At 41.8% G+C, this 21875-nt stretch overlaps 1 protein-coding gene across 3 annotated transcripts in view; it reads right to left on the bottom strand.

Moving 5' to 3' along the window:
- svep1 (sushi, von Willebrand factor type A, EGF and pentraxin domain containing 1) overlaps window positions 1-21875 on the bottom strand; it is a 267906-nt gene that overhangs the window by 223992 nt on the left and 22039 nt on the right. For all 3 annotated transcript variants that reach the window (XM_063048990.1, XM_063048991.1, XM_063048993.1), the window contains exons 2-3: window positions 20544-20799; window positions 15296-15472 (exon numbers count right to left, since the gene is read on the bottom strand). In XM_063048990.1, the coding sequence (XP_062905060.1) occupies window positions 15296-15472; window positions 20544-20799 (433 nt within the window). The remainder of the gene's footprint in view (window positions 1-15295; window positions 15473-20543; window positions 20800-21875) is intronic.

The following is a 21875-nucleotide window of genomic DNA, read 5'->3' as shown; positions in this document are numbered from 1 at the left end:
GGTGGGTGACAGGGACTAAAGGAACTTGTTTTGTTGCTTCTGTTTGTTGTATTCTGTGTTGTTTAATTGAGCTTTGTGTCATGTTATGTTGGCGCTGGAATGTGAGGCAAGACACGTGGGTAGCCCCCAGCACATCCACAGGTTGGAACATAGAACATAGAACATAGAATAGTACAGCACAGTACAGGCCCTTCGGCCCACAATGTTGTGCTGACCCTCAAACCCTGCCTCCCATATAAGCCTCCACTTTAAATTCCTCCATATACCTGTCTACTAGTCTCTTAAACTTCACTAGTGTACCTGCCTCCACCACTGACTCAGGCAGTGCATTCCATGCACCAAACACTCTCTGAGTAAAAAACCTTCCTCTAATATCCCCCTTGAACTTCCCACCCCTTACCTTAAAGCCATGTCCTCTTGTATTGAGCAGTCGTGCCCTGGGGAAGAGGCGCTCGCTGCCCACTCTATCTATTCCTCTTATTATCTTGTACACTTCTATCATGTCTCCTCTCATCCTCCTTCTCTCCAAAGAGTAAAGCCCTAGCTCCAGGTTGTGCTGGTCTTTGACACAAATGACTCATTTCACTGTATGCTTTGATATACATGTGTAAATAAATGAGTCTGATTCTGAATCTGACACATATTCAGCTGGAAGCCGCCTTCTGGGCTGTTCTTCCAGTGTGTGTGATGTTAATGGCATGTCTCTCGATGTTTTTTAATGGTACCTATAAAAGTTTCATTTGGCTTTCCTGTTTTCTTTCTTCACCGGTTAGTTGAGCTTACCACATTATCTTGCTATGGGGACATCAGACATGTACAAACAACAAGTTCGGCATCTCTACTGATAGGGCCTCAGAGAAAACGTTGGCCTGTGTGGTGTTACTGACTCCAAGGCAGCATTCCTCCCAGTTTATGTTGAGGATCTTCCCAAAAAAGTGATTTGTGCTGGGGTTTTAGGTTTTATGAAAGTTATCTGTAAGTTATCCAAATCTCACAGCCTTCAAGGAGAGTTGGGATTACTATTTCTTTATATACTGAAAGTATGGTCTATAGTCTAAAGTCGTGGTTATTAAACAGTTTGAGGCAGGCAAGGCTGGTAAAAAGGGGTCTGTACTGAATCTCCACATCTTTGCCCTTCAGAAGGAATGTCTGGCATAGTAATGAAGGGTTCTACTATTTTCATCTTTTCACTGTCGATATGGATTTACTTTGACTGCTGAAGAACGATTGCTTTGCCCATTGAGTGGTGACGCAACAACGACCTCTCACTCATCATCAGTAACACTCAAGAGATGGTTGTTGATTTCGGGAACGAGGAGGAGGGTAAACATGTGTCTGTCTACATTGGGGATTTGTTGGGGGGTGGGATGGGGGTCAGCTCCTTTAAATTCCTGGGCATTATCATGCTGGATGAAGTGTCCTGAGCCCAGAATATCGATATGATTAAAAGGAAGGTGGGCCAGGGTCTTTACTTTATTAGAAGGTTAAGGAGTTCAGCTTGTCAGCAAACACTCTAACAAAGTTCTACAGTTGTACTGTTGAAAGTATCCTGAATGGATGCATCATGGTCTGGTATGCCAATCAAATGCGCAGGAACGTAAGAAGTTGTGGAGATCAGTGGACTCAGCCCAATACATCATGGGCATATCTTTCCCCACCATTAGTGCCTCTATAGCATGTGCTGCCTCAGCAAGGGTACATCCTTCAACAAAGATGCCCACCATCTGGGCCATGCTACCATCGAGCGGGGGTACTGAAGCCTGAAATCCCTCACCATCAGGTTCAAAAACAGCTACTTCTCTTCAACCATTTGGTTCTTGAAACACCTGTCACAATCTTAAACACCACATTATAGCAACACCATGACCGCCTTGATCATTTGCACTAAAATGGGCTTCTTTTGTGTTCTAATTGCATTCTTTCTTGTAAGAATTACATATTGACCCATGAACGCTACCTCACTAATCCCCTTATACCATATTTACTTATTTTTATTATAACTCACAATACTTATTATGTCTTACACTGTACTGCATCCACAGAACAATAATTTTTTGATTCTCTTTCTCATTTATGTTTTTTTGTGAATGCTGCATATATGATGCAATGTATCAGTAATGTTGCTGCAAATACAATTTTCATTGCACTTGTGCGTACATGTACTCTATTTGTTCTTATGAGAAGAAACTTGACTTTGACTAACTGTTGTACAATTCAGTGAGGTGATCAAGACTCTCCTTAGACTGTGCACTTTCTATATGATCATCTAACAACTGGTGTTCTGTTATTGGTGCTGGCATTATTTAAATCCCAACATGGAGTCAAGAAAGTTTGAAGCCATCCCAGTACTGGGTGTGAAAGCTGAGTGGCAGGTAATCCTTTGCTAAAGATTTTATAGATATTAGCAATATGGAGGAGTCAGTGGATTCCAGTCCACAACCCTGTCCTATGTCAATTCAGATGGGAAGGGGTTTGGGAGTAGATCCAGTGAAAATAATGCCCGCAATCATCTGATTATTCAGAAGCTTTACAGTGGTGTTTGGGTGGCTGGATTTTGACATGACTTTCTACGGAGCCTAATGATTGAGAGAGTCAAAGGATTTGGTCAGATGATAAAAGACACTTAGAGCTCTAGCATTAGGATGGTCATGTTGGTGGTACCTCATGATGGTCTAAAATAATTCTGAAAGGACTTCCTCTGCGAGAAGAAACAGGTCCATCAGTAAGATTCAGACAAGAATCATCCTGCTGATGGGAAGATGGGCAAAATCTCAACAGTTGTCACTGTGGGCCCTCTCATCCTTTGTAAAATGGTGAAGATGTTGCTTTATACAAATCAGCGAGGATTTCCTCAGTGCAATAAGCTTAAAATGCAACGATGGAGTTTGTTTGTTGGTGTTTCTCACCAGGGTTTTCTTGTTTTAGCTGGTGTACAATCAGGATCTGATGCTTCATCATTTGCGATTTGTTTAATTGTTGTTGAGACCAGCTCCAGTCTTGGTGAGTTTTTCAGGAGTTGTGTAGACTGAGTGCCGAGGGATGGGGTCCATGATGTTATCAGTCAGAGTCAATTCTTGACTCCCTTTGATGAATTTGTTATCTTTAAGAAGGGTACAGTGATCCTCAGATCTCAACAGTGTGTGGCCACAAAAGGTCAGATATTTGCTTTACAGAAGACAGCACAAAACACTAATGTCCTGCATTTCTACAAATACTTTCAATTTTTCACTTTGTCCACCCACTAATTGTTTTCATTTTCTCAGACCTCCCTTAGAATGACGGGATTAAGCCAAAGGGCAGACCTTTGCTTCTGATTGCATGATGGATGGTGTTGCTGGGTGCAGAAAGCTTTTCTTTTCTCAAACTTTTTTGCTGTTGTTTCAGATGAATGAGTGAACAGTTTTTTTTACAAAGACGTGCTTGGAAGTTCTCCAGGTGTACAAGGGAATTAAGGTCTTTTATTGCTGTCTTTCTGTCTTTGTGATCTGGGATGATTTCCATGCTTCAGTGCAATCCCGATGGATGTTATTCCACCAAGAGCTGTTCAACACAACAATCATTGGCTCCCCTCATGCTGAACGTCTCTTACATTTTGTGTCATTATTTTGAATGGGAATGTTGCTGAATTATTCAGTAGTTGCTGCTTTATCTGAAGAACATGGATGTGATCACTAAGTCTTTGCTTCACATATTTTCTGAGGATAGAAACACTACCAGAATTAGTCTTGCCACCACTGTCCTTCCTAATGGCTCCTCTCCATATGTTAGAGCCTCTGCCAACTCTTGTACTATGGAGGATTATCTTCAAATTTGCTGGTAAGTGCAGCAGGCCAGGCAGCAGCTCTAGGAAGAGGTACAGTCGACGTTTCGGGCCGAGACCCTTCGTCAGAACCGGGAAGAGAAGGGTCCTGACGAAGAGTCTCAGCCCGAAATGTCGACTGTACCTCTTCCTAGAGATGCTGCCTGGCCTGCTGCGTTCACCAGCAAATTTGATGTGTGTTGCTTGAATTTCCAGCACCTGCAGAATTCCTCGTGTTTACCTGGAGGATTACTGTATCTTGTCCATTTTTGGAAAGGATGACAGAACTTTATCAGTGAAGAAGGATTCTTCCTGCTTGACTTCAGCACCAGGAACTGGTTGGTGTACACTCACAATGATGGGAAATTTTAGCGACACAGAGCTGGGGAGTTGGGTAGCAATGACCATAACAGGAAGCTCAGTTGGATGATTAACTGGAGGACTCTTTGTTGCAAAATCAACAGTGTGTACCTGCTGCTTGCAGGCTCTCGCTTCCAAAGGAAGATACACCTGCCACCTTCTTCTCTCACTGACTTGGGTGTTGCACAATGAGACTTCTCAGGTAACAAATGTTGTTGTATATATGGGTTTCAAACTTCTGGGTTTGGTATGGTACTAGAAAGGTAGTAGTTGTTCCCTTTTTGCAGTGTCCAGGTGTGCACCTGTAAAGGCCTTGTCCTAACCACAGCAGCCATTCTACTCAGTCCAAAGGCTCACAATAACTTGGAAATTACCTAGATATGGGTCTTGTGACATGGTTTCCGGTGGAACACTTCACTTGGTCCCCAAAGGGCACAGGACTTTGTTGCTGACAAAATAATACCTTTCCCGTGAATGAAAACAGTGCACAAGTAGTTTAGATCTGGGTAAGTACTCTAGCAGACATACACTGTTCGGAAAAAAAACACTTGCAAGCAAGTCCAAGATGACTGGACTTTCTTTATCCATTGAACCCTTCATCCAGCCTCTCAGTGACTGAGACATGACTCTGTCGCATCCATCTGCTCTGCCAATGAGGATTTTATGCAACACTACACTTTGTCTGGGACCCTGCCTCAATCTTATCATCATGACTGACCCTGCCAGGAGGGGGTGTTCCAATGGCATGGATCTTGCTGGATTTAACACCCACCACAGCTAGGTGGCAGCCTAACTCTTCTGTCAACTGATTGGAAAATAATGAGAATTTGCTGCTTATGTTTCACAGATTATTCCTAATGCCACTGTTGCCTCTAAATCCTCTTGTCACACTTTTGGATTTCTAACTGTGCTGTTGGAGAGGCAGAGGTGTAACTCCTTTCTCATTTATAGCAGGCAGGAGATGGGTTTAGCAAGTAGACAGCAGTACTACTACTACTACGTCGACTCAGGCCTAGGGGGCCGGCGTCGGGCACGATGACAGACCCTCCACTTCTTCCTCTCCCTCATCAGTGTGTTCGGTTCATTTACATTAGCTGCGCCGCTGTCTTCTAGGAGCGTGTTGACCATACTCTTGGGAGGACGCCCAGGGTTCATCCTCCCGTGCTTGGGCTCCCATATGATGACTAGGCTGACAGGTAGCTCGAGGTGGCGTAGACAGTGCCCCGCTAGTTGCAGTCTTCTTTCCTCGACTTTAGTGGACAGCATCGGTAGGTTGTTATAGAGCTCGATGTTCGTTATGCGCTGCTGCCAACTCACATCAAGAGCAATCCGGAGCATTCGTGTATAGCAACCATCTAGAGACTTTCGTATCGTCTTGGTGAGTGTCCACATCTTGTATCTGTACGTGAGAATGGACTCTATGACTGCTATGAAAATCCTCTTTCTAAGCCCTCTGGTCAGGTTCGACTTTCAGATTTCCTTCATGTCGTTCATAGCCCTCCACGCCAATGCCTTCCGTATCTTTATGTCCTTCTCCAAACTCATCATTCTTGACCTGAGGTACTTGTAGTCAAAGACTTTTTTAATGGTATCATTCTCTATGGTCTTGAGAGTACTTTCGTCGCAGTTAAACGCCATGTACTCTGCCTTTTTAGCATTTAGGTGAAGTCCAACTTTATTGCACTCAATTTCCACTTTTGTCAGTAGCTGCTGTGCTTCCTCCATCTGGTCAGAGAGCAGGACTATGTCATCTGCAAAATCGAGATCTGTGAGTGTAACTGGTCTGACCCTTTTGGTTCTGCAAAAAGTTTCAAACTCCTGGGAGTGCACATCTTGCACAACCTCTCATGGTCCCATCTTGTACTATATCTCCATCTACTTACCTTGGCTTTATAACTTTGAGTTCCTTTGCTTAATAAAAATAGTTCCACTTAAGCTGTTGATCTTTTCAGTAGATTCCCAGCCTCAAGAATTTATACAGGGTTCTAACTTTTCACCCAACTTTGTGTTAAGGAATGATTCCTGTCATCACTTCTGAATGGCCTGGCACTAATCTTGTTTTGCCTCCTTATTTTTGGCTATCCCACTTAATTATTTCAGACTCTTTCACACTCAATTCCCAGTGGTGCAGCCATGTTCTTGTACTCTTAACTCTATCACTCTCGGTTATTCTGTTATTGACATTCAGCATTTCTTCTTGTACTACTTTAGATTGCACTGCTATAGATTGCAGCGTTCTGCTGTTTCAAAGTTCAAAGTAAATTTATTATCTAACAACATACAGTACTGTGCAAAAGTCTTAGTCACCCTAAATTTTTTATATGGCTTCAGATGGTATGGCCTCGACATGATTGAGGCTGTCTGGGTTTACCTGAAGAGACAGAAACATGCTAGACAGCCAAAGTCTGCAGAAGAATTGATGGGGTGAGTGAAGTTCAGTGAAGTTATCTCCTCTGGTTCAAGAGCCTGATGGTTGAGGGATAATTACTGTTCCTGAGCCTGGTGATGTTTGTCCTGAGGCTCCTGTACCACCCTCTTCATGGCAGCAGTGAGAAAAGAGCATGGCCTGGACGATGGGACACCCTGATGATGGATACTGCTTTCCCACAACAGCACCCCATGTAAATGTGCTCAATGGTGGGGAAGGCTTTACCCGAGATGGACTGGGCTATATTCTTTACTTTTTGTAGGTTTTTTCCATTCTACAACTTTGGTGTTTCCAGACCAGGCCATGATACTCTCTACTGCAAATCTGTAGAAGTTTGTCAAAGTTTTAGATGACATGCCGAATCTTCGCAAACTTCCGAGGAAGTAGAGGCATTGCTGTACTTGTTTGTAATAGTACTTACGTGCTGAACCCAAGACAGATTTTAAAGTTGCTGACCCTCTCTACCTCTGGCTCATGGACCTCCGGTTTGCTCCTCCTGGAGTCAGCAGCCAGCTCCTTGGTCTTGCTGACACTGACGTAGAAGTTGTTGCTGTGGCACCGCTTAGTGAGATTTTCAATCTCCCTCCTATATGCTGATTTGTCACCACCTTTGACTTGTTAACCGGCAGTGGCGTCATCAGCAAACTTAAATACGGCATTGGAGCTGTGCTTATAAGTATAAAGTGATTAGAGCAGGGGCTAGAGAGACAACCTTCTGGATGTCTTTGCACTATTGATTGTATTTATTATTACTATGTATACTTTTTACTCCGTGAGTTTCATGTGAACAAGGAATTCCATTGCCTCTTGGTGTACACAACAATAAATTAATCTGGTCTAATTATTGCAATCACCTTGATTTGAGCACCTCTTGATCCACTCAATAGACTACAGTTGCAATATTGCTCTTATATAATTGGAAACTTATCTCCTGATAAGCTTCCAGTCGCACATCCATCCATATTACACTCCGCCACCATGGGAGGCATGATATTGTAGCGGTAAGCGTAACACTATTACAGTGCCAGTGACCTGAGTTCAATTCCATCATGACTATAAGGAGTTCGTATGTTCTCCTACGGACCACATGAATTTCCTTTGTGTGCTCCAGTTTCTCCCACATTCTAAAGACATAGAGGTCAGTAGGTTATTTGGTCACATAGGCAGTGTGGGCTCTAAGGGCGTGAAGGGCCTGGTACCCAGCTGTGTCTCTAAATAGATAAATATCAGCAAGGTCATCTATTCCTGGCTCTATCCAATCACCTGACTCTGCTTGTAAGTCTTGCCTTTCCACCTTTGGACCATTTCCACACAGTTTTGTTATTTTACTGTTATCTTACTCTCTGTAGACTCGAGGTTATCCAAAACCTTGCATTCCATGTCCTAACTTGCACCAGATACAGTTCACATTTTAATCCAATGTCTGTGGATTTTTATTGATTTCTGGTTTAGGATTGCCTGACTTTAACTTCCAATCTATGGATTTTTACAGATCAAACCATTGTTACTACCTTGTATGTACTCATCTCTCCCTGTTCACGTAACCTCTTAACAGTGAGATATCTGCACTTTTCCTTTTCCATCTACCGGGTGTTGCTGAATTTGAATGGTTTCCCATTAGTGGGAATGGCTCCATCTGAGGCCTCCCTAAACTCTGGAATTGTTTTCCTAAGCCTCTATCTTTCTTTCCTCATTCAATATTCTCCTTAAAATCTTTAATTGGTTCAAAGATGCTTTCTTTCCATATTTCAGTATTTCCTTACAATATAGAGGGAGGCCATTGAACCCATCAAGTCAATGCTGGATCATAGAGTAATCCTATTCCCCAACTAATTTTCCCAAAAGACTACACCTCCCCAAAGCACACCTCAACTCACCTGCAGACAGTGGACAGCAGCTAGTTAACCTGCCAACCTACCACTATGTTATTTGATCTGGTAGTGCGTCATGGAATGTTTTATATATCAAAAGTACTTAGCAGGTAGTAACATTCCATCTTGAGGTAAAATACCAACAGAAATTCAATATCTGTCCATGTGGTTAAACCTCTGACAAGTAGTGAAATCTCAGGTGCAGAATTAAACACAGTCAAGAACAATAGAAGGAAGAACTAAGAATGCTTAGCAATGATTGTCTGTGAGCTCAGTAGGATACAGACAGCAGCAGGGTAATGTATAAGGTAGCTGAATGCCATGACTTGCAAAGAAGGAAGATCAGTGAGGCGAGTGTGTAGTGTAACCCAGGTTAATTAAACCCAAAGTTGTAATGTTAGGAAGTTCCACCTGCGGAGGGTGAAAATGAGGTTTACCGAGTTAAAAAAAAGAATTTGAAAAAAAACGGTATGTGAGGGTAGGGCAGGCTGGGCACAGGATGGACCAGGAGAGAAACACAGCAACGACTAGAAGCTGAAGACGTGAACTGTTATGAATGGAATTAGTAGTGAGTACCTTTACCCTACTAACTTGAAACCCTCAGGGTGAATCCCCTGGAGGAGAGACAATAACGATAAAAGACTAATTGAAGCTAGGGCTATAACACACAGCAGCTTTAACGAGACAGTATCGGCAGGGACCAGTGTCCAAAATCCCTATCATGTAGTTGGGAATTCTGTAAAGTCCTACCAAGGGACTTGGTCAATTTTTGTACAAGTTTGTGAATTAACTTTCTGCGGATGATGAACTATTTCATTCCAATGAACCAAGAAACAACATGGCAAGCCACCCAAGATGAAGAACCAGCGTGGGAATGAAATGTGTAACGATGCAGAGAATTTAATATGGTTGGATGCATAAGTTTATTTTCATTCGAAGAATCAGAATTTTATTTTCTGCAAGAACTGATTATTTTTGCAAAGACTTTGATAAGTTACTGAATGAGATTTACTTTGCTTAAGACTTGTTTGTGATGTTGGAGAATTGTCATGAAAGGAGTTAAGCAGTGTAAATATAATTATTGCATTTGAATTTAAACTTGTAGATGCAGGTGTACTGCCTGGAACTGAAACTATTAGACTTGAGAATAGGATTGTATTTGGTTTTCTACCTAACTGGGGATAAATAAAAAGGAAAGTTTAGTCTGTAAACTTTTAAATAGGGAATAACACTAGATCTAATTAATTAGAGAAATTGGAGTAACAAAGGTTATTCTGATGAATATCACTGATTCTAACTAAACGGGAATTTGGTTTTTGTTGATATCAATGATTTGGAACCTAAACAGAATGTCTGAATTTTGAATTGTTCTTGCTCATGTAAATATTTTGATTCTTTCCTTTTAAACAAAGCCTTATTTCCAAAAGTGTGTGGTTTCTATTCACTGCCTCCTGCTGATACCTAGAATCTCCTGATGCCCTACTAGCACTTAGTGTAATTTGATTTTCTCAACGAGTGTGATGACTAGTCACACATGATAAGACCAGGTCTACACAGGTGTTACAGTAGTCTTACAAACATTTTTCCAGTCAGTTTAAGTCACCACAAACTGCTCCATTTTGCTTGTTGAAACAATGAAGAGAATCTTAACCCTGACATTTACCAGCTAGCTAAACACTGTCAATAAGAAATTTGATCAGCTGTGGATTTGATTGTTTTTGTACTTGTTCATCTGCACCCTCATAAAACATATGTAGCAGGCCTGTAGTGGGTAATGAAGGATTTTCTTGATGGCACTTTTGCACACGGTCCATATGTGATTTGCTTGCTAATATTGCTTTAAAAAGTCAAGTTTCCAAATAGCACTCCACTTCTTTCAATTTGCAAATTCTTCAGCAACTTTTGCATCATGACAATACATGCAGGTAACACCAGTTTCTGTATTGTACAAAAATATTTCTTGTACCTGCATGTTCCCGACCTCATGAGCTTTCGCTGTAGCAGTTTCTACTCTTTCATTAAGCCATTCACTTTAAATGAACTAGTAGCTCTTTTGCACTCAAGCCCTTTGCTTCTTTGGAATTGGACATAGTGAATCAATAATTTATTCAAAAAAGCAGTATAAGTAAGCCAGTTATAAAACCTACAGACAAATCATTGCCATCTCCACGTTGTCAATACTGTCTGCACCAGAAACCAGAAAAGTAAATGTGATTGTGTACAATCGTGAAATATACTTAACAAATGAGGCAGAGGGTGACAACTTTTTGTATACAGTTTAAATTCCTTTTTGTGCTAATAGTAAAAGATGCATGTGTGTGCAGTTCTTAGAGGAAACATTGGTAGGATGGTAAGTTTGGGAGCAGGATGATCTGAGGCAATGGACCCTCACAGGAATATTACAATAAAGGAGCGTACCTCATATTGTACCTGTCTTCCAGAATTAACTCTATTTGCCTGGGTCTTCCAGTCTCTGGTAGCTCAAGGGAAGTGAGGGCATCTTGCTGGTTACTATGGAAACTTGCACCCTTCCATCCTCCCAGCCTTCTACCCAGCTACAGGACAGTTAACCATATTCTTGACCCTCAATGGGAATGCTGGTAGTAACTCCCACTCCCCTAAAACCCCGACATTCTGGGGTATAACTCTTCTCCCCAGTCACCCAGCCACTTTGTCCTAAAGGAGTAGAGTCCTCCTTTGAAAGCATTATTTCAATGGGAGGCTCCAATCAATCTAACGTAAACCAAGAAATTCACAAAGTTTAGGGTCAAGCCTTGTTGATGTGGGGCATGAGTCTTCTGTAATCCAAAACTACTCTCACAGAATGAACATAAGATAAGGCCACAGCCACGGAGAATATTCCACCACACTCCCGATTTGTGCCTGTGGAAAGGAGTAAGTCAGGAGGAGAGTCGCTCACCACAGGTTACCCACCCTCTGATTTGCCCTGTAGCTGGTTAATGAGGTAGAAATTGTTGAATATAGAATCTTTGCATATCATATTATCAGATATTCAACATAATTTGGTTGTGTTTGATGATGTAGACCCAACAGAGGAAATGGAATTAGAAGAATCAGTTGTGAGATTACAGAACAAATTGGACTGTATATAGCAGGAAATGCTATAGCAAAATAAATTTGAAGTAGATAAATATATAAATAAAAAGGTAGGAAGTTAATCTAAAAAAACGAGAAACATTTCAATAATTCAGTTTCAAATTACATGAAAATAGCTGATAAAATAACAGCTGAGTAACAACTTGGCATAGTCTAGACGGGCCGACGGGCCTGTCACTGTTCTATAATGCTCGCTGACTCTCTATGGCACAATAATTGTGCTATTACAGCTCAGGCTGATCTGGAGTTCAGAGTTCAATTCCGGCAGCGTTCTGTAAGGGACCTCTGTACATCTTCCCTGTGCAGTGTGTGGCTTTTCCAAGGTTTCCTGCCACATTCCAAACACATACCTGGCGGGTTAATTAGCTGTTGTAAATTGTGCCGTGATTTGGTTAGGGTTAACTGGTGTTGTGTGCTTGCTGGGGCAGTGTGTTTCATAGGGCTGGAAGGGCCTACCCCACAATGTATCACTAAATAAATCAATAACTAAATGACTAAGTACTGAAAGACACAATTGGAGTGGTGTCAACTGAGAGAGTGTGGTGATGGTTTGTTAATTTGATTTGATATATTTGAAGAGATCAGAGGAAGAGAGAAAAGGAAAATATTGCTGGAATGATGAAATATAAACTTGAAGGCAAAATCTGTAGATACTGGAAATCTAAAACACAGAGTACTGGAAGTCCTCAGCAGGACAGACAGCAACTGTGCAGAGTGGAATTTTGTTAACGTTTCCAGTCAGTAACCTCTCAACTGAACTGGCCAATCTGACTTAACTCAGAATAACTGGTATCCTAAATTGTCGAACTCAGTGTTGAGTCCTGAGGGCTGTAAAGGCACAAAGTCTGAAGATGAGTGGCTATTCCTTGAGTCTGTCCTGGGCTTTGTCAGAAGAGTGCAGAAGTTCAAAGACAAAGAGGTCAAAATGAGAACGGAATGGACAATTAAAATGACAGGCAATTGGAAGTTCAGTGTCATCTTTGTGAACTGAATTGAGATATTCTATAAAGCAGTCTCTCAATCTGCATTCATCTTGTCCAGTACAGAGGATATTATTGTTTGGATCAAGAATCACTTTCATCACATATTGAATTTGAATTTGTGAAGTCCCATTTATGCTATTGCAAGGAAAGATCTCCTCAATATTATGAGAGATTGTTAGTTTTCCCAAACACTTGCTCTTAACTAACATTTTAGTAAGCGATTGCTAGTTCAACAGAAGGCTTCACCACAAATATTCTTTCCCACAGGATTCATTCACTTTGAGGATGAAAGAGTCTTTCATTTTGAAAGAAAATGACAAAAATAAAGTTAATTCTGGTTTATATTCTGATGCCTCGAGGTAATCATTATATCCCACAAATCAATGAAAAGTCTGTAAAACAAGGAGTAATCAAAGGAAGTTCAGAGTTCCATTTGCAATACTGTTACCACGGTAATAATCCTTTAAAAACATCAAGTGTTCAGACTAAGGTAAACACATCATTAGTGTTCTATCAGGCATCATTTGCTAACTAGGCTAAATATCATGCACTGCCTTTATGAATTTTCTGTATTCATTAAATTTTGAAATGAAGGCTCAATTCTTTTGGTTGGATTTTTGTATGTATCTGTTCAGTAATGGCTACAGGTACCGTATTTTGAGCTGTGTCATGGTGTTCAATAAACCTGTCTGACTACTGATTTAGCATCCAATATTGGATGAACAGACATTTCCTCTATATATTGGAAAAAAAACCTTGTCATTAGTTCCCATCACCGACTCTATTCGCTCGGCATTGACTCCAAAATTCTCTAGCAACTGTTTGCAATTGACCCAGTCAAGCTTCTGATTTCATATTCATGCCATCACCGCCATAATGTTAACTTATCTCATCTGCTGCTGAAATCCTCATGCTTGCATGAAATGTGTCTATTCCAACACATGGTTCCACCTCTGCAGATTCTGTTACCTGTATCTGTGACGAGAGGCCTAGGTGAGGATGGCAAGGACCCAAGTACTGGAGTATCATAGACTAAAGACAAGATTTTGAGAATGAGATGAGAACAGAGTTCTTGACTAGATGCTAGACACCGACCTGACGCAATAGATGAGAATCCAAATGACGCAGAAATCCCGAACGCAATCGCAGACTGAACCAAAGTTGAGCTGATGAATAAGCACCAAGCTTGAGTTCAGGTGCTATTTAAATATCCACATCTTGGTGCTAAAACGTGATTGCCAATTAGCTAGGCACGCCAGAATCTTTAAGGCGACTATGCCAGCTATCCATAATCCAGAGAATTGGAGCACTTAACCCCCGGACACTTTCGTGGTCGGGTGGGTCCTAATTCACACTGAGTCCTACTTACCCATCACTCTCCTGCTTATTGCTGGTGTTTGTTTAAGCGATACCAATAACTTCAAAATTCTCATCCTTTTTTTAGATTTCACCTGACCTATCTCTGTAATTTCCTTCAGCCGTACAAACCTCTGAGATCTCAATACTCCTCCATTTCTGGGTTTCACATCGTTTATGCTGTCAGCTGCTACAAGCCTAAAGCCTGGAATTTCTTCCCTGATCCTCTTTAACATTTTTCCCCCTTTTTAGAACATCGCTCTTTTATCAAGGTTTTGATTATCTGTCCTGGTATCTCCTTATGCGACGAATCATCAATCTTGACTGATAACTCTCTAGTAAGTACACAGGGACATTTTCCTACTTCAAAGGTTCTATATCAATGGAAGATGTATCCATAATCTGCAGGATGCACATACAAGATAAACCTCTTCTTCAGTCGCTTTCTGATCTATACACATGGTAAACATATAGACCTGTAAAATTATTGGGCAGGTAAAAGACCAGCTTGTTCATTAAGCTTACTGCACATGCTATGCTAATCAGACTTCCTTGTTACTCACAGATCGTGAAGTATTTTATCTGTCCAAATGTTAACAAAAAAACATGAAGGAAAGGTTAGCTTGGTACACAGATTGATTGTGGATGCTGTTTGATTAGTACTGAAGGTCTATCACATTATGTTGAATAAACTGTGAGGCACAAAGCAGATCACATGCAGAATCCTCAGAACACCACAAACAGGAGTAAGAAACTGGAGGTGGATTCTGTTGCTATTGACTGAACTGTCTAGATTACACAGACTAGGACAGTTAAGAAAGAGATGAGGAAATATTTCTTCAGAGTGAATTATCATTTTATTGGAACTTCCTATTTTAGTGAATGCTGAGTTGAAGAGAACATCCAATCCTGAAATTTATCTTCTTTTATGGGATATGACTACCATTATAATTTCATATCTTTCCCTCTACTCCTTGAGAGATTTGGGGGAGAGTGGCTTTCTTAACTTACTGCATTCCACAGATCACTGGACACCAAGGAATGGTGAGAGAGTAGTACTAAGGTGAAAAAACAGCTATGCTTCTGCTCCTTATATTCCTGATCTTTTTTAAGATTTAGAACCATTTTTTAATAAATTTGTTTGAGCACAAAGTGAATGCTGATTGTTGCAATTCTATTGGCAGGTTAACTAAAAGCAGTTTAAGAGTTTGAGGCCTGTGTAATTCTAAACATGGAAGTCTAAAAAAAACCATGTCCAGATAAAGAATATTTAGAAGATTGAATGACTAATTCCAGCAGAATATCAAAACCAGTGTTCTGACATAAAGGTTCTTCCAGAGCTTTCCGAAACATTGGGAAGGAAGGTTATTGATGTTCCTACCTGCACACTCATGCTGTAGTCCTTTCCCGTAGTAGCCTTTCTCACAGATGCATTCATACTGGCCTGTGTTTGTGCCGCACTGACAACTTGCCATCACATCACAGCAGTCCTGCCCCAGCTCACAGAGGAACGAGCAACGAGATCGCGATTCCTGGATGTAGTTCCCAGATGGGAGATCTGCAGGGAAGAAATCACATTATTTCTACAACTAAAAACAGCTGAAATCTTTTGCTGAAGTGATTTTTCGTTTCAGCTTTAATGACTGGGATGTCTGAAATCTCACTGTCTGCGGATCACTTCCGAAGTGCAGTCACAGTTGTAATGTAAGGAACATAGCAGCTATTTTGTGCGCAGCCTGGTGATTTTCAGGAACATTGGATGAGAGTCATACGTGGGCCCAGGACACAAGGGAGGCTTCTGCTTTTTGCCTCACTGTTAAATCCACATGAACGGATAGGCATTGCCTTAATTTTTCATCAGACAGATGGCACTTTTGACAGAGCAGCACTGCCTCACTACTGCACTAAGCATTGTACATCCATCTTGGAATAGGACTTGAAACCATAACCTGATTCAGAGCTGGGAGAGTGTTGGCTACCGAGCTGCCTTGTTCAGAACAGGTCTCATGTTAGCTTAAGCTGGTTTAAACAGAAATTGGTCTGGATGTAATTCTGCTAGATTTCCATTCTTTTTGCTTTAAACTGGAAAAGACAAACACAGGGAGCAAACGTTGTGTGAATAGAATGATTTTATTCTCCTAGACCAGGGGTTCCTTGCCTGGGATCCACAGACTCCTCGGTTAATGGTAGGGCTCCATGGCATAAAAAAATTGGAAGCCCCTGTCTTAGACGGTCAACTAAGAACTTGCATTTACTCCTGTGCAAGCAACTGGCATCATCATTACAACAGCAAATATCACATATATAGCATTAGTAAGCCTTTAAAATGTCCCAGACATTTCATGGAAGTGCTATAAAACAGCAGTCGAAGTCATGTCACTTAAGGAGGTAACAGGACAGCGGACAGAAAAGTTGATCAAAGAGTAGGCTTTCAGCAGCTTCTCAAAGGAGAGAGAGGGGTTGAAATGTTTATGGATGGAAGTCCTGAATATGGAGCATTGCTAGGGCTGTTAATACAGAGGCATTTGAGCTGATTAAGATCCAACAATAAGAAGTGCACAAAAACATTAAAAAAAGAGAAGAATATTCTTTAAAGATCAGCATATTGCTCAACCAGAATGCCATGTTAGACAGCAAGCACAAGGGTGATGGTGAACTGGATTTGGGGTGAGTTTGTACAAAGGCATCTAATTTATAGTGAGAGAGCCACAGGAGACTGGTCAGGAATGTGTTACAATGGCTGAGTCTGGAACAGGCTGCAATAAGGACTTCAGTGGCAAATGAACTGACAGACAGAGTGGCTGAAGGTCTTAATGGTCAAATGCTTAAGGGATAGGTAAGGTATTGAGTGGTATCAAATGTGGCAGTGGCTGTGAATTTAGATTAGGGAGTGTATTGTATGTGAGAGATTAAGTGTGTGTGTTGGGGTGGTGGTGGGGGGGGGGGGGTAAGAAGGGCAGCAAACCCCCCAGAAAGTGAGCAAGCTGACTTCAGATGGAGGCTGAGCTTACTGAGGACAAGAACTGACTTTGTTTCAAGCCTGTGAAAGGAAAACACTGAAGAAATCCTGCTGAGAAAATGCTGGTAGTACTTGTGTGGGTCAAAGAGAAAGTGGGACTGGGCCAAAGGAAGAAAGTCAGATTAACGAGGGTCAGGGAGAAGAATAGTACATTAAAATGCAAGCTGATGTTAAAAATAATACCTTTAGCCATCTTGGCAAGGCTTGTGGTGGAAGACATATGCTTTCACTTACTTAATCCAGTGGGCTGGAGATACTAAAAGTGTTACCAATTTAAGGATTGTACATGAGAAAACTCACATGGATTTTGTGCTGCTGATTGTTTTAAAAACTGATAGTTGACGCAAAAGCATGATTGATTCTCAGTTTTTTCAGTGCATTACGTACTGAATGTCTACTATGTAACATAGAAGGAAATCGCATTCTACCGCAGCTCTCAAGAACCATGCATGTGTCAAAGGGATTTGCAACCCGCAAGATGCTTCCAAACTGTTACACTGTAGAGAATGCAGCAGCCAACAGGTACACAGCATGCTTCCACAAGAAGCATTTTGTCGGATAATATACTTCTGTAAAATGAATCGAGGGGTAAACTTTGCTCCTGGAACATGAAGAAGCTCCCCCATTCATCTTCAGATCGCACTATGGAACCTTTAATGAAGGAGTAGGTGTGGCATTAGTTTAACACTACATGTGAGAGGCATCTACACCAACTATGCCACACTGACTCAGTGCTAACATCTATCGAGTGGGAAGTGCCCAGTATGTTCTGATCGAAGGTCACAAAGCTACCCAGAGGAATTAGTAGAAATAATCAAACTTGCACCTTACTTGAGCATTTTCATGCCATTTCTTTACACACTGTATTGCATTGCAAATAAAAATGCTTTTGTGCACACCTTATATTCCGACTGGGTAGCCTCCAACCTGAAGGCATGAACATTGATTTCTCTAACTTCCGTTAATGCCCCACCTCCCCTTCGTACCCTATGCCTTACTTATTTATTTTTATTTATTTACTTACTTACTTTCCCCTTTTTTCTCTCTTTTTTCTCCCTCTGTCCCTCTCAGTATAACTCCTTGCCTGCTCTCCATCCTCTGGGCTCCCCTCCCCCTTTCTTTCTCTCTAGGCCTCCCATCCCATGATCCTCTCCCTTCTCCAGCCTTGTATCCCTTTTGCCAATCAACTTTCCAGCTCTTAGCTCCATCCCTCCTCCTCCTGTCTTCTATCATTTCAGATCTTCCCCTCCCCCTCCTACTTTCAAATCTCTTACTATCTCTTCTTTCAGTTAGTCATGATGAAGGGTCTCGGCCTGAAACGTCGACTGTACCTCTTCCTATAGATGATGCCTGGCCTGCTGCATTCACTGGCAATTTTTGTGTGTGTTGCTTTTGTGCACTGGTAAGCTGATTGATGAATGATTGACTTATCTGTTTGGAGGAGCTACCCAATCAGCTTGGAGAAGTAATGGCCCTCAATGTTGTAATATGAGGGACATTTACTTGAATGAAGTTAGCACATTAGAGGATGAGGTTGCATTGTTTAATGCAGCCTATTCTTATCCCTATAATGGCACAACAGGGAGCCACTCCGTCCATCAGATCCATGTTGGCATCTTGGGAGTAATCACTATCCTCCCCTTTCTTTGTATTTCTAGAGCTCATTCTCTTGTGCATGCCCATCCATTAATCTAGACGAATGTGAGATGTTGCACTTTGTGAGGTCAAACGTAAGAGAAAGTATACAGTGAATGGCAAGAACCTTAGGAGCATTAATGTACAGAAGGATTGGGGCGTAAGTCCATGAACTCTCTGAAAGTGGCAGACAAGTTGATAAGGTGGTAAAGATGGTGAACAGTATACTTGTCTTTAATGGTTGGGGCATTATGTACAAAAGTTGGTAAGTCATGTTGCAGCTGTATAAAACTTTATTTAGGTTGCCTATAGCTTCATATTTTGTACTGGTTACCGTTTTACAGAAGGATATGGAGACTATTGAGAAAGTGTAAAAGAAGTTCCCCAGGATGTTGTCTGGATTAGAGAGTTAGCTATCAGGAGAGGTTGGACAAAGTTGCATTGCTTTTTTTCTGGAGCTTCAGAGTTTAAAAGGTAAACTGATAAAAGTATATAAAATTATGAAGACATGAATAGGGTAGTTAGTCAGAATCTGGGGCGGCATGGAAGCATAGTGGTTAACACGATATTTCATACTAGTGATCTGCGTTCAATTCCCGCTGCTACATAGAAAGCAGTTTGTACGTTTTCCCTGTGATCGTATGGGTTTCCTCCCACAGTCCAAAAGGCTAATTGGCCATTGTAAGTTGTGATTGCTTGGTGGTGCAGCTTGAAAGGCTGGAATGGCCTATTCTGCACAGTATCTCAATTTTTAAAAAAATCTTTATCCTTGGATGGAAATGTCAAATATTAGATGCCATCGCTTTAAGGGGAAAAGAGGAAGCTTTTGTGAGGCAAGCTTGTTACACAGAAGGTGGTAGGTACCTGGCAGGTGCTGCCAAAGGTGGTACTAGAAACAGGTATGATAAGGATATTTAAGAGGCAATAGACAGACACATGAACAGACAGTGAATGGAGGGATGTAGACCATCCGCAGGCAGATAGAATTAGTTTAATGTGGCATTAAAGCTGACTAGGACTTTGTGGGCTATATGTATTAGCTCCTTCCCTCTTAAAACAAAACCAAGGAGCGGTTGGTGGCAGTCAAGTAATGTACCTGCATGTCTTTGAGATGAGGGTGAAAATCAGAATGAGAGGAACTTCAGATGGTCAAAGGGAGAATGTATAAACTCCACTCAGACAGTACCTGAGGTCAGAATTGAACCGATGCCATTTGAGTTGTCAGGCAGCAGGATAAACTGCTACACCACTTGCCTTATAGCAGTCGGACAAGATGACTCTACATGTGTTTAATTATCAACTCATAAAATCACTGGCAGGAAATATAAAAACAAACTGAGCAATTTGCTCCTGTATATGAAATAATTTACGGACTGAAAACAATGCGGGAGATTTGCCTTTGGTTTCTAACTCCACATTACAAGATATTATTGTCTTTTGGTTGGATACACCTCTTATGCACTCAGTCCTGGGATGTTATAGGAGCTGAATGTGCTACCTAGCTTTGCACCTGGGCTGACAAAGTGGAAGTGTTTGTAGAGCAAATAAGGAAGACACGATGAGAAAACAGAATTTGGTAGGAAATCATGAACACAAGAGATTCTGCAGATGTTGGAAATCCAGAGTGACACACAGGAGGAACTCAGCAGGCCAGGCAGTACCTATGGAAATGAATAGACAATTGATGTTTTGGGCCAAGACCCTTCAAAATTCAGGCTGGACTTGGTAGAAACTTCCTTGCAAGAATTCAGGGAGGATGAGGTGGACAAAAGTGATGGGTTTAAGGAGAAACAAGATAAATAGATAGCACGAAAAGAACAGAGGATCTGCTGTGGGAAGAGGTGAAGTAAGGTAGGAGAATGCTCTGGTGGAGAAGTAAATCATTCAAACTGAGTGTTTCTAGCTTCTGGTGGAGACAGACTATTCAGACTGATTGTTTCTAAACTGGGTCCGGCAATGAGATTTGCACAATTACCTTCATGGAGAGCCCTTCGAGCCAGAGATTCAAACTCGGCAAAGCTGTGCAGGATGTAGCAGTGTTCCTCCTTAGGGTGTGACGCCATGTCGTGCAACTCCCGGATGTTGCCCTGCCAGATGCCCAACGTGAAGATCTCCACCCCCAGGTCCCGCAAGGCTGCTGCGATGGGCCTTGGATCTCCGCCGTTGGAGTATCCATCTGTGATAAGAAAGACCACTTTGGTGGAGTTCGCCCGGGAATACCGTAGGATTTGCTGGGATGGAGAGCAGAAGAACAGTGTAAGACTGGGAACCTTTTACAGCATTGAGTCATAGAGATACACAGCACAGAGATAGGCCCTACAGTCCATTGAGTCTGTCATCAATCACCCATTTACACTAATCCTAAATTACTCCTTCCTTTTTAACTCTCATGACATTCTCATAAACACCCCCCAGATTTTACCACTCACCTACTCTTTACTTACTGCCCATTACGGCACTGGCATTTAGGACAGCAATGAAGGTCCTCCATCTCTGGCGGTGTTCAGGGCTTCCTTCATCGTGTCAGTAGCTTTCTCTTGGTTTTCACTACTGTCAGTCATTCAAGACCCGGGTGGAGGCTCAGGAATACCATGGCACACAGATGTAGGACTCTTCATTGCTGTTTCCATTACAAATTTTTTGACCAATCAGGGTTGTTAGCCCTGAGCTGACCCCTGAACCTGGAGGACCAGTGGACCACTCTTCGTCTTCCCTCTACCCTTTGACCTATTGGGCATGGATGACACTACCAAGAGCCAAAGCATAAAGCCCTAACTCCAGCCAACGTAGCTCTCTGGGACACTGAAGCACACAAGCCTCCAAACCCTACGACAAGGTTGTGGTTCACTCGGAGGACTCACATCCACACTAGGACTAATTCACAGTGGCCATTTAGCCTACTGACCTGTAGGTCTGAGGGAGGAAACTGGAGCACCTAGAGAAACCCTATGCAGTCACAAGATAATGTGCATTTTTCACATAGACTATACCTAAGGTCAGGTTTGAACCTAGGTCTCTGGCTCTGTGAGGAAGCGGCTCTACTGGCTGTTTACCTGTGCCACCCAATACGCAGTGTTAAACCTCTAGAGCAAATGGAAGTTAGATGTCACTAAAGTAATACCAACCAATATGGAAAAGGAGAGTAAGATTTTATATGCAGAGAGGTGGTGTTCAGGGAAATAGGTTATGCCAATGTTACACCATAAATGAAGTTTATGAGTAATTCTGAGCAACACACCTAAGGAAAGCTATATTGGCTCTGGGGAAAAAGATGTGAAGACTTACTTGAAATATTCTTGGATTCTGG

Source organism: Mobula hypostoma, chromosome 5, assembly GCF_963921235.1.
Source record: "Mobula hypostoma chromosome 5, sMobHyp1.1, whole genome shotgun sequence".
Taxonomy (NCBI): domain Eukaryota; kingdom Metazoa; phylum Chordata; class Chondrichthyes; order Myliobatiformes; family Myliobatidae; genus Mobula; species Mobula hypostoma.
Note: the sequence above shows the minus strand (reverse complement) of the source record. Positions and strands in the feature narration are given on the sequence as shown.